Here is a 13,462-nt window from a genome sequence, read left to right as displayed (position 1 = left end):
GTTGCCTGGAATATGCCCTGGCCCTCCATGTTTCCTACATGCTCAGGCCTGCATGTCCACCCTCCCTGATGATTGTGTATCTCTGTGGCAGGTTTGTGGGGAAGGAGGAGGACAAATGTTTTATTGCCATTCTTCTTATGAGGCTATTTTATTACATCCTTTTACTGTGAAGTAATTATGTCCTCAGACTAGCCACAATGTTAAACACATTGGTGGGGGCTTCTAAGTTATAGGTTTGAGCGGATGCTGCTCCACAAAATATCCTTAAACTAGCGTAGATTTCTCGGGGATGCCACATACAAGAGGGGGATGCTCCAGGTGCTACATTGTTTTTGTTTGTTTGTTTTTTCAGCCAAAGACAAAGTTTATTAAAGATCAGCCGTATTGGCCGGACTCTTAAGGAATCTAAGCATTTATATCACTAATGCAAGAGGGCCAGATCTTAAGAATCTGAGCCAGGTGCTACGTTGTTGAGGCTTGTCTGGGATCTCCATTTTGCTTGTCCTATTTAATGCAGGCATCCAGTAGAGAGGAAAAAAATTCTCTCTTCAGGTCACGAATGAACAGGAAGCTTTCTGATGCATGCTTTTGTGTTTACAGGTCAGACCAGCTACTGAAAATAGCTATTATACTATTTGTGGTAAATGCACTCAAGTTGTTTATCAACATTGCAGAATGGTTGGGTTACATTGCGATTGAGAATCAGGTCTAAGAGTTGTCATGGATATGGTTGGAAGCTTGGGGCACAGTAAGGTTGTGGAAGTGACTTTTGATTATGATGACAATGATATGATGAGAATAACTGGTGAGGGATGGGGAGAGATGGAAAGTACAAGATAGGGAATGTAGGGCTGGAGAAAGAGTAATGGTGCTATATACGCTGCTTGAAACAGCAAGGTAGACCCATGAGAATAACTATTAATGGGACTACTTGGGAATTCTTTTGGTAAACTCCTTAATGATGAATAGCAGCAGGACTTATTGGTAAGGAAAGCTGGAGACTTCCTGGTAAAAGAAGAGATAAATGAAGGCCATGCTTGCCAGAAGAATATCAAAGGATCATATCTAGATCTTGAGCTGGAAGGGTGCTCAGAAGCCATTTATTCCAAAAATCTCATTTTGCAGATGAATAAACTGAAGTACGGGAAAAGTACGTCACTTACCCACGATCACATAGGTAGTAAGCAGAAGAGCTGGGATTTGAACTCAGGACAAGCTCTCTTTCAAACTCATAACCCTGCCCCTCACAGAGAGCAGCTCATGTACCATCTTCACTGGATCATGGTGCAATGATAGGGTCGACTCCAGCAAATCCAGATACAGAATCAATGGTGAAGGATGGAGTGCAGGCACTAAGGCGATATATCAACTCTAATAAAGGGGACTCAAGAGGGAAAGGGTTTCAGGGGAGTGGCCCATCTAACAAGTGAGGGACCCTTTGAGTCCTGGCTGGGAACTATCATAGTGATGATAAATGGGTGGTACGGGACCAACACAGACAAACAGGGGTGATTACTGGAGGGGCCTGGGGGCCTGCTTGGGAAGTGCATACATTGAAAATGGAATGCTTTCAGGTTTTGGGATGTCAGTGCATGCTGCAGCCATTCTCTCTTGATTACCTTTCCCTACTCCATATATATTTTGTGTATACCTAGTTATTTCCATGTTGTCTCCCTCATTAGAATGTAAACTCTTTGAGGGAAGTAATTATTTTTCCCTTTCTTTGTACCTCCAGTGTTTAGCACATTGCCTGGGGGTAGAAAGCAGAGAAACATCTGTAAAATCTTTTTTTTTTTTTGGTTTAGGCAATGGGGTTAAGTGACTTGCCCAGGGTCACACAGCTAGTGAGTGTTATGTGTCTGAGGCCGGATTTGAACTCAGGTCCTCCTGAATCCAGGGCCGGTGCTCTATCCACTGCACCACCTAGCTGCCCCCACACATCTGTAAAATCTTACAGAGAAAGATGATAGCAGTCATGAGCAGTACTGACTCATAAAGCAAATGAAAAGCATGGTGAAAGAGCTAATTTAAGCAATATCATCCTGAGGGCATTTAAGGATAAAAAGGAAAGGAGGATAAGAAACAGAAGAAAATTGGAAAAGATCTGCAAAGATTTTTCTAACAAACTCTTTTCACTATCAAGGAAAAGTGGAGGCGTCACACTTGGATTCTATGACCGCAGTCCCAGAAGTACCCAGAAGGGAAATGGAATTGGTATTGAAGAAAACAGACAAGTCTAGACTAAAAAGAGAGAGAATAAGCTTATTCTGGAAGCAATACAATTTTGAGGACATCAAGGGATGGTTTTTAAGGTTGCAGTAAGAGGGGAGATACAAATATGAAAGATGTGGGAAAATCTAGGACTTCAGTATTGCAAAAAAAAAAAAAGGAATCTGAGGTAACACCAAAATCTACCAAGCCATAAGCTTAGTCGTATAAGTATTAATAAATGCTTTTTGATTAAATGGGAAATGACAGTTGGACAGCCAGTTTGCTAGTACAGGGAAAGCCAGCTCCAAACCTTGGCAAGATTGACCTCAGAAGAATGCCTTCTTGGGTATGGAGGAGCTGAAAGACCAGCTGAGAGAAGTGTGAGTCGCTGGCACCATCCAAGAGTACCATAGTCTGCATGCTCAAAGAGGGGAGAATGGGAAGAGCTTGGGAAGAGCCAGACTGTATTAACTATTGGGCACGGAATGAAAGAACTAAAGTGGATTAGTCTACCATGCCATGAATTCAAGATGGCCTAGACTGTTTGTTAGGCAGCTAGTTATTTTTATTATTGGAAAAAGGAGAAAGAAATAGAAACACATTGTTTTCAGGTTTGTGAAATGCCTCTCAAATATCTCATTTGAGTCTTAAAACAATCCTGTAAAGTAAGTGCTATTAATATTACTATTAATTAATATTAATAGTAATATTAATATTATAGATAAAGAAACTGAGGCAGACAGATGTGATTTATCCAGGGTCACACAGTGGGTGTCTGAGGCAGGATTCAAATTCATATCTTCATGACTCCAGCACAAGGGAGCAGATAGCCTTTATCTGCCCAGCAGGATTCTACCATTTTGAAAGTAGGCCCCAAAGAATCTCAAGGGAACCGGTCATGTTTACATTGGCATATCTGAATCAATCTTTCCATCAGCAAGTCCTTGTTAAGCAGCTGTCCTGAACCAGGCTCTATGCCAAGTTCTCTGTCAGGCCCTCTGTCAGGTGCTGGGGGTGAAAAGACACCTTTGCTCTCAAGGAGCTCCCGTGTTATCAGAATAACTTTGTCCTCTCTGGAACATGAGGTTGGTTGGAAAATGTTGGTCTGCAGTGTCAGTGGGTAAGCACAAGTTTTTAAGAACTTCTGTCCAGTACCCGGGTGGCAGTGTGTCAAGGAGTCAGTACAGACCCTGAGTAGAGGCGCATGCCAGCAAACCGTGTCCAGAGAATCGTCACCAACTAAAGACTTTCCTGGGACCTAGTGGTTATCACGAATTTGTTATTACGCTTTCGCTCACTAATCTCACTCATGGTTCTATGTTTGGGAAGAATCGAATGTAGGAGGGGCAAGAAGGGTCAATTTGGACCCACCCCATAGACACAATTTGGAACGAGAGTTGTGAATGAGTTTTCAAGGACTTGGTAAAACCCCTCACCCAAAGGCTAACGTTGCCTTATGCAGACCCAGACAAGATGTTTGCATGGCATGCTCACACTAGCCAGGCACGGGGCCAGCTTCGTGCTGAGAGAATCATGGTCACAAGAATATGACAGTGAGGCTCGTTATCCCAAACACAAATTGGAGTTCTTGGTGTTGAAGGGGGATGCCTATCATTAAGAAGTCCTTTGAGTAAGTGAATAGAGCAAGCACTGCCCCCAATCTATGAGCACTGAATTGGACACTATCTACCAAACGTGAGTGGAGGCACCAGCCAGGTAGGAGTTCAGTCTACACTCTAGTGTAGGGAAGACCACCGAGGAAACATGCCTGTTCCGTAGACGACGTGAGTCTGAAAAGGTGGCGATGCTCACAGAAGAGGCGAAAGTTACCTGTGACACACAAAGAGCCGGGCCTCTATCACAGCAAGTGCCGTTGACCACCTGGCGCTCCCATCGGAAAGTGCGCCATCAGTGGTAACTGTCTCTGTATGACCAGTAACGCATCCATCACCTACGGCCTAGTCATGGCTTCAGCTCAGAAAAACTCTGATAGGTACAAAAATGGCATGGTGCTCAAATTCATGGTCAAGACCTTTGGCAAGGGCAGAGAATTCTGCCAAGAAACCTGAGCATGTGAGATAACGGATTGATGGGGAGCCATTTTATGCCAAAGACTGGGCCACTTGCCAGGTTATAAAGTAGTCCCAGAGAGGGGATGGGGCCCTACAAAACAAAACAGTACATTGCAACTCCTATTGCCTATTGGGGAGGTAGTGAGAGTCCCTGGTGAGCAGAAGGAAAAGAGAATTGGATGGTTGGTGAAAGGGATTCTGGGAAGAGCTGCCTTCTTACAATTTGCAGAGGCCATTAGTGACAGATAATAATAGCTTAGGAGATAATGATTCAGATGAGGAAGAAACTGAGTGTCCCGCATATTGGAAGGCAGTGGGATAAAGTGGAAAGAGCCCTAGCTCAGATGTCAGAGGACCTGGACCTGGGTTCAAATCCTCATCTTTGATGCTTATTATCGGTGTCACCTTGGACATGTCACTCAACTTCTCTGGGCCTCCTTTTCCTCATCTGTAAAATAGAGGGGTATAGTAGATAGCATCTGAGGTCCCTTCCCACCCTAGACCTATGAGTCTTTGATATCCACTGGACAGTCAGAGAACTCAGTCTAGTCTATCCCAGACCCAGAAGACTTCTGTTCAGACAATGGGGAGGGATGAACCCAGACACAGCCCCTTTCTAATCTAATAATCCAGTTGTGGAGGCCCTGAGGGAATGGAGGGATTTTATAGAGAGCCTGGAGACTATAAGATTCAGGCTGAGCCTTCCACAAACCCGGGGGCAGGATGGCAGGTTAGTGGTCCATGGATATTGAACTGTCAGCCTGGGTCTTCCAGAAGCTATAGAAGTGAATGTTGAAAACCAAAACCAAATAAATAAATTTTTAACAAATGAGGGCATGGGTCACGAATGGCAAACACTGCAGAGAGGTCAGGAAAAGGAATGTCAGCAGAAAACCCCACTAGATCTGGTGATCAGTTCACTGGTGACCCTGCCCCCACCTGTCTTTGGTCCGATGCACAGAAGTGCTTGAAATTACAAGAGTGGAGGAGTAGGTGTGGGAGGCAAGTGAGTTCTCAGGTGCAGGCTGTGTGGTCTGGGGAATCACCCACAGTGCCAAAGCCCACGAGGGGCTCTAGGGAGTGATGCACTTACCTCTGTTTCCAGCTACCCCTACCATCCTCACTCACCTCTCATCACTCCTTTTTTTCCCATCCGTATCATTTTCTTACCATCCTCTGAACCTGGATACTTCCCTGAGGACCATGGCTTCATCCCTTGCCCTAGCAATTCACCACCATGTTTATAAACATCAGCTGGCCAATTTTAGTCTTCACCCATCTAGCCTGCAGGGGCTCCAGATCTCAGGCCATCCTCAGATGAAGGCTGCCCCATCCCATTACTTAGAGAACAAGAGGCATTCTTCTTAGAACTGTTCCCCAGCCCTATTCAGCCTCCCCTGGGTCTCTGTCATTTTAGGGATTGAGTCTTTATACACTCCACACCAGAAGCAAGTTCTGTGACAGTCATATTAGAGGAAATGGTTTGGGGGGTCAGACAAAGCCTCCTTCCAACCTTCTCACCTGGAGTTTGGTCACCATTTCCTCAAACAGCTTCCGAGCTTCCGGGCTCCCAGGTTCTTTGAAGTAATCCACAATCCCAATCTGTACCACAATGGACTTGAGGTTCCGGCAAACACCTGAGAAGGAGCAGGGGGACAGCAGATGAAACAGATCTCGGCTGGGCACATGACCCAGAACTTGGGGAATGGAGGAGGAAGCCATATATCTTGTCAAGCCTCTCAGATACTAGGAGCCAGCCTATACTATTACACAAATACCCAAAACTCAGATGCCAAAGGAAGGGTTGGGGATTTTTACCTGGACTTGCAGAGGACTAGCAAATTATGCATTCATTCATCTTCTTCTCTATTCATTAATCTATCCAACCATCCATTCATTAATCCATCCTTCCCTTCATTCATTCACAAATCCATCCACTCATCTATCCCTCCATTCATTAATTCAGCCATCTTTTTATTCATTAATCCATCTATCACTCTGGTCATTCATTAATCAACCCTGCCATCCTTCTACTCATTAACACAATCACCCGTCTCTTCTTCAGTTCATGGATCTATCCACTTATCTCTCTTTCCATTCATTCATGAATCTATCCCCCCACCATCCTTACTTCTACTCGCTAATCCATCCATCCATCTCTGCATTTATTAATCCATCCATCCCTCCATTCATTAATCACTCCATCCCTCTAGTCATTAATCTAACCATCCATCCATCCCTCTACTCATTAACCCATCCATTCACCTATCACTTACAAAGCATCCTCCATGTGCAAAGTGCTGAGATATGGAGATAACTAAGACAGAACCCCAGCGTTGAAAGTCACTAAGAACCTAATTCCACATCAACCCTAGTCCTCACTGGTTTCTTCCTAGAGTCTCCCCAGCCTCACCCCTCACCCCAGCGATTGGTGCTGTTGGCATGTGATTGACATATGAGCCACAACAGGACAAGACCAAGCATAGCGGGGCATGCTGACTGGGAGGAGTGGCCCTGGCTCCCCCATTGACTCACTGTTGAAATGCAGCAGGGCCTTTGGGGTAACCGGGGTGGCTGTGAGCACCAGCATCTCCAGGCCCTTCAGCCCCTCTCTGCAGACCTCGGCCGCCACCTCCTGGGTGATTTCTGCCACATGGTCCAGCTCTAGAACTTGAAGTCTCATGCAGTTCCGGGCTGGAGGTAGGTAGGGGGAAATTGAGGAAAGGTCAGGGCTGAGCAGCCACTTCCTAGATCTGGCCAGCTTGGCTTCCCCATTAAGGGGAGACGGTCCACAGATTTTCACTTGATTTGTGGCCCTCCCTTCCTTGGCTAAGCCAATCTCCAGCCTCTTAGTAAGAGGATTCCCCTCATCCTTCCCCGCTTCCATTAACTGGAGTACATTCCCTCTGGGAAATGAACCATTAAAAACTCTCCAGGACTTTCCTCAGCCTCTTCAATCTTGCTAAGTCATGCCCTCAGTCTTCATACCTCATCCCCTTCCACTCTAAGGGTAGACCCTGGGTCACTCCCTGCTTAGTTCTGGGACTTGCTGTTGGTCCCCACCAGACCCCCCCCCCTTCCCAAGATGTGGCCACACTGCCCCATGTTGGAGGCATAGATATAACTCAGGGGGAAGGAACCTCCAGATAAGGCTGCCCAGAGAGCAAGGACTTACACTCTCCCTTTGGCGGGGACTTACCAAGTGATGCCAGGCCCTGCACGCCACAGCCTGCACCTCCTACACCTAGGGCCCTCAGGTGGGGCCAGCATCGCCCTATCATCTGCAGGCACCGGTTACTGAAGCGTGTGGGCTGCTGGCTAGAAGATAGGGTGAGGGGAGCAAAAATGGGGAGTGAGAAGAGAGGTCAGAGGGGCTACTGGAAGTACCCAGTGTTCTCAGTCCAACCCCCTAAACTGTCTGTCTGCATCTGGCAGCTTCTCCTATGCCTCCTCTTCCAGGAAGGCTTCCTAGATCTATCTGTCCCACTGTGTCTCCCCATGAGGCTGTAATGGCTGCTTCTCCTTCAATCTCTGTCCCAAAATGCATCACCCATCCTGCACAATACAACCCTGAATCCACTTGTCTTTGTCTCTATTAACTCCTTAGTACTCCACAGATTTAAGGGATTTGGAGGCCTGGAACCTTAATAGCACCTGTCAGCTGTGGGATGTGGGGGCCAGAAAACCTAACAGAACTATGGACTGCACAGAGAAGGAGCAGAGCTTCCACAGATCGGGAGGCGATGCTCCCACTGAGCTCTGCCTGGGCAGACCTCATCTGGAGCAGCGACCAGGCTGAGGCTGACACTGATAGGCTAGGGTGTCCTCCTTGGGGAGGACGACCAGGACGGTGAAAGCCTTTCTTCACTCCTGCATACAACCTCACCTTGCCCCACTTTCTCCTCTTCTAGATTGTGGGTACCATGAAGGCAGGACTTTCTCCCCTTCCTCTTTGGCTGCCCTGCCCTTGCCCAGTGCCCTGCCATCCTGACTGGTGAGGGTCTCAGTCACCTCCGACATCCAGGCAGGCTCCAACCACGCTTCACTTTACTCCCTGGACATCTTCTCACCTAGGGGACTTTGCTCCCTGTCTGTACCACCCCTTCTCCCGCCACTTTCTATTTCTGAAATCATAATCTAATCACGACCACTGCCAGAAAGGGTAAATCAATCCATTCTCTATGGTTCTACTCACCATCCCTCAAACGCCCCAAACCAAAGTATCCCTCCCTGATCACCACCCCCCTATTGATGTTGTCTCCCCCATTAGGATGTGTCTACTCCACTAAAGAGTTATATGAAAAAAGTGTCAATGACATTTATTGGTATCTTTGCTTTTCTATCACCTACATTTCCCAGTGTAGCCCTTCACCCTCTCACTTTAGCACAGTGCCTGGCACACATAGGGGCTTAATAAATGTTGATTGATTGATTGATTGGAATAAAAGGGGGGGGAGGGAAACAGTTGGCAAAACCAACCAATGCATCAAAAAAGATTGATGCATGTAGCATTCCACATCCGCAGTCCCCCACCTATGCAGAGAAGCCAAAAGAGGTGCCTCCTCATATCTCTTCTTTGGGTCCAAGCTTGGCCACTATATTTTTATATACTCCATACTAAATGCCATCTACTATGTTAAATCACGCTGTATTGTTTCAATTTTTTGTGGTTGTTCTTTCCATCATTAACTTTATTTTTCAGCTGAGGGGAGGGAGTAATGCTTTGTGGTTTATAAAGCATTTTACCTACATGATTTTTTAGTCCTCACAGCTAACCTGTCAAGGTGGTAGTGTTGAATGATACTGTGCCCATTTTATAGATAATGAAACTAAGGCTCAGAGATGTGATATGGCTTATGAGATGACAGGACTGAGAGCTGGGAGGGGTCTTAGGGATCACTGAGTCCAAATCTCTCCTTTCATAGATGAGGAAACTGAGGCCCAGAGAGGAGACTCTTGTGTAGTCCAAGCATGGATGCTCCAATGTGCAGAGCCAAGATTCGGGTGTTAATGTTCTGTGCCAAAGCTTCCTGCTTTCTCCCGTTTCTGAGGACCTTGCCTTGGGGGTTTCTGGATCAGGTGCCCAACCCTCCAGTAGCCCCTGGACCCACTCACCAGGGGTGAAGAGGGGCCACCTGGAGAGAGATGATCTCCCTACAGCCAGCCCCCAGGGCCCAAATGACTTCATGGCCTACAGGATCTGTTGCACTCCTGTTGGGAAGAGAAATAGAGTGAGGGCCCACTTGTGACCACTCCCAGGTGCTCCTGGGAGCTCCAGGCTGCCTTCACCCCACCCTTCTACCCTCCTCCTCCTTGGAAGCTGCACAGGGCGTGGAGGTTTTCTCTTTTAAAAATGTCACTCTATCTTTTGTTTTTGTATCACCTTCATTTCCAAAATATATCCCTTCCCCTCCCAGTGAGTCATGCCCTTGTAAAACAGAATAGAAAAAATTTTAAAAGTAATTCAGCAAAACAATCAAACAGCCACTGAGTCTGACAGTATAAATGCAACGAGCCACATCCACAGTCCCCCACCTCTGCCAAGAAGGGAGGGAGGGAGGTAAGGGGTGTGTGCGTTAAAATTTTCAAAGGCTTTCCCCATCACAAGCCTATGAAGAAGAAAGCTGGGCAAGTATCATCAATCTTCATTTCACAGACACAGGAACTGAGGCCCAGAGAGGTTATGCCACCCCCCCAGGGTCACACAGCTGGTAAGTGTCCAGTGCTCCTGCCTCTGTACCCATTGCCTCTCACTATAACACTGAGGCAGCAGAGTAAACCAGTGGTCATCTCGGACCAGGGGTCAGAGAATGCTTCTTAGGGGAAGAACTTTAGTAATCAAACGACGTTTGGTGATGGCACTGGAGAGATCTAGGGGTGAGGTAACCACCTCTGCCTCATGAGATCTCACTTATTGCTGCCTCCCTGCATTCCTCCCATCACACCCACCTGTAGGTGACAGCTTGCAGGGCCCGGCAGTAGCAGCTGGCCAGCCAGAGGGAGCGGTCCGTGAGGACATTGGGGCAGTGGGAGATGCGCAGAATCAGCAGGTTCCCACCGGCAGCCTTGAGTAAGGACTCCAGCCCTGCTTCCAGGCATCCCCTGGGAACAGTGACCAGCTGGTCAGGAGGCCACCCAGCAGCGTCCTGATACCAATTCAACTGTCTAGTCCAATAAGCATTTATCAAGCCCCTGAGATGGGCCAGGTACTGGAAATGCTAGGACCTGAAGAAAACCAGTTCCTACCCTAAAGGAGCTTACATTCTATTGGTAGGAAATTAGAGGCTCATGGCTTTTGAGCTGAAGGGGACCCCAGAGGTTAGCTAGCCCGGGCACTCCTTGCTGGAGATGGGCAAACCAAGGCCCAAGAAGGAGGCTGGCTCTGGACCTGGGTTCAAATTCATTCTCTGGCAGACACTACCTGTGTGACCTTGGGCAGGTCACGGTTTCCTCATTTCTAATAATAACAGCTAGCATTTATGTAGTGCTCAGGTTTAAATATTATCTCATTCGGTCTCCCCAAAAGCCTGTCAGGTAGGGGCCATTATTATCCCCATTCTTCAGATGAAGAAACTGAGATTGAGAACTTAAGTGACTTGTTCAGGGTTGCACATTCAGCAAGATTTGAACTCAGGTTTTCCTGACTCCCATATTCTATCTTCCCAGTAGAATGAAAAATAATGACACATTTTCGTCTTTGTATGCTTAGCATACACTAAATGCTAAATAAGTAAATAATCCTGGCATACGTTAAGTGCTTAATAAATGCTTTGTTGGATGAGATTGAAGATGTGGCACCCCCCCCCAATTCCACCATTGCTTGATTAGCCTGGCATGTGGCCGGCCTCTATACCCTGGCCTTGCCTAATCCCAGGGCAGAACCCTTCCCAGCTGCCTCGTTCCTCAGGCCAATGCTGGATCTGTCCCCAAGCTCTCATGCTCACCTACCTTGTGCTCCTTAGGTATTCCTCCTTGCCCTCTTTTTTCCCCCGTTGCCTGGGCTTCAGGTTCTGCAGAGTCAGTGAATGTGTCTGGGTGCACCACTGGGACAGCATTGCCAGGAACTGGGAGGGGAGGAGAGTCACATGTGAGGGTCCCAGGGCACACGCCTGGAGACACCACCAGTGCTAATTGAAAACGAAGGCAGAGGAAGCTGGCAAAATCAATCTATCCAAAGCACTGAGTAAGCACCTACTGTGTGTTCAGCCCTGGGCTTGCGAAGAAGTTTTCAACTCCGAGGTCTAGTTGGAGAGAGAAGCCTTCCTTTCACCCAGGAAATGGAGAACAACAGAGACCACATGTATACGTGCAAGAGCAGTCATGCAGACTGAGAGGATGGAGAAAGGAGAGACAAGAAAGGCTGGAACAGGTGAGGAGGCGCCGGGCCTCCAAGAACATGGAGAAGGGTTGTTTTTCTTTTCTCAATTTTATTGATATCTTTTGTTTTTACAGTATCTAGACTTCCCACTGTCTCCTCTTTCCTTCTCCCTTGTACAGGGAACAATGGAAAACACATTTTTTTGGGTTTTCTTTTTTGTGGCTAGGCAATGGGATTAAGTGACTTGCCCAGGGTCACACAGCTGGTAAGTGTTACATATCTGAGGTTGGATTTGAACTCAGGTCCTCCTGAATCCAGGGCCAGTGCTCTATCCACTGCATCACCTAGCTGCCCCGAAAAAGCATTTATTAATCACCTACTATGTACTGAGAACTTTACAATCATCATCTCATTTGGTTCTCACAACAACCCTGGGAAGTAGGTGCTGTTATTACCCCCATTTTACAGAGGGAGAAACTGAGGCAGATGAGAGATTAAGTGCCTTGCCCAGAGTCACACAGCTAGTAAGGGTCTTCCTGACCCTTGGCTCAGCACTCTGTCCACTGTCCCATCTACCTGCAGAGATCCATCTCTTATGACAAAGAATTTTCAAAAAGAAAAAAAAAAACTGTTCAGCCAAACTAATAATCCATTGAAAAAGTCTGGCATCATCTGTAGCATTCCCCACCCACAGTGCCCCCACACCTGCAAAGAAGTGAGGGGAGCTAACTTTTCTTCTTTTCTTTGGGGGCAGAGTGTGGTCATTATAATTTAACAGCATGCAGTCTCAATTGATCTGTGGTTCTTTTTTTTTTTCAGCTTTAAATAGCTTTAAATTAAATTAAACAGTTTAAAATCCCCCCTCAATTATATTTCCATAAAATTTTTAGCATTCATTTTTGCAAGATTTTGAGTTCCAAATTTTTCTCTCTCCCCTTTCCTCATCTGAAAATGGTAGACAGTTTGATATAGTTTATACATGTGTTATCATGTAAAACATATTTCCATATTTGTCACAGCTGTGAAAGAAGAAACAGATCAAAAGAAAAAAGATGTGGTTCTTCTTTCCACAGCCACATTACTGAAATCATTGTGTGTGTTGCCTTCCTAGTCCTGCTGCCTTTACTCTGCATCAGTTCATAAAAGTCTTCCCATATTTCTCTGTCTTCATCACAGTCATCATTTCTTATAGGGTAGTAATATTCAATTACATTCATGGACCACAACTTATTCAGCCCTTCCTTAGTTGATGGGCGTCTACTTTATTTCCACTTCTTTGCTACCATGAAAAGTGTTGCTGTAAATATATTGGTGTATGTGCATCTTTTCTTTGTATCAATGACTTTCTTGGAGTGTGCCCATGCTTAGCAGTGGAATTTCTGGGTCAAGGGAGACGAACTTTTAGTCCCTTTCTCAGTGCAATTCCAGATTGCCTTCTGGAATGACTGGATCTATTTACTGCTTTACCAACATGACAATTCCCAACTTTTGTCATCTTCACCAATTTGTTGGGTGTGAGATGAGACCTCAGAATTGTTTTAATGTGCATTTCTTTCATTATTAGTAACTTAGAGCACTTTTTTTATTTAAAATTTTTTTTGGAGCATTGTTTCATGTAGTCGTCTAAAGTTTGCAATTCTTTTTAAAACTGTTTATATCCTTTGACCACTTATCTACTGGAGAATGACTTTTGTAGTTATATATTTATGTTCATGTTCATCTCTATAACCTCATGGGCTGTTCTTGGCAAAGATACTGGATACCTGTCATTTCCTTCTCCAGCTCACTTTATGGATGAGGGAACTGAGGCAAATGGGGTTAAGTGACTTGCTCAGGGTCACACAGCTAATAAATGTCTGAG

At 46.1% G+C, this 13,462-nt stretch overlaps 1 protein-coding gene across 1 annotated transcript in view; it reads right to left on the bottom strand.

Annotated features, from left to right (window-relative positions):
* The window catches only part of FBXO41 (F-box protein 41), a 43,057-nt gene that overhangs the window by 7,184 nt on the left and 22,411 nt on the right, over window positions 1–13,462 (bottom strand). Inside the window, 6 exon segments of the mRNA XM_021001198.2 lie at window positions 5,805–5,920; window positions 6,819–6,977; window positions 7,483–7,601; window positions 9,399–9,494; window positions 10,233–10,385; window positions 11,232–11,347. Coding sequence (XP_020856857.1) covers window positions 5,805–5,920; window positions 6,819–6,977; window positions 7,483–7,601; window positions 9,399–9,494; window positions 10,233–10,385; window positions 11,232–11,347 — 759 coding nt within the window.

Source organism: Phascolarctos cinereus, unplaced genomic scaffold (genome assembly GCF_003287225.1).
Source record: "Phascolarctos cinereus isolate Bilbo 61053 unplaced genomic scaffold, phaCin_HiC Scaffold_2;HRSCAF=192, whole genome shotgun sequence".
Taxonomy (NCBI): Eukaryota; Metazoa; Chordata; class Mammalia; order Diprotodontia; family Phascolarctidae; genus Phascolarctos; species Phascolarctos cinereus.
Note: the sequence above shows the minus strand (reverse complement) of the source record. Positions and strands in the feature narration are given on the sequence as shown.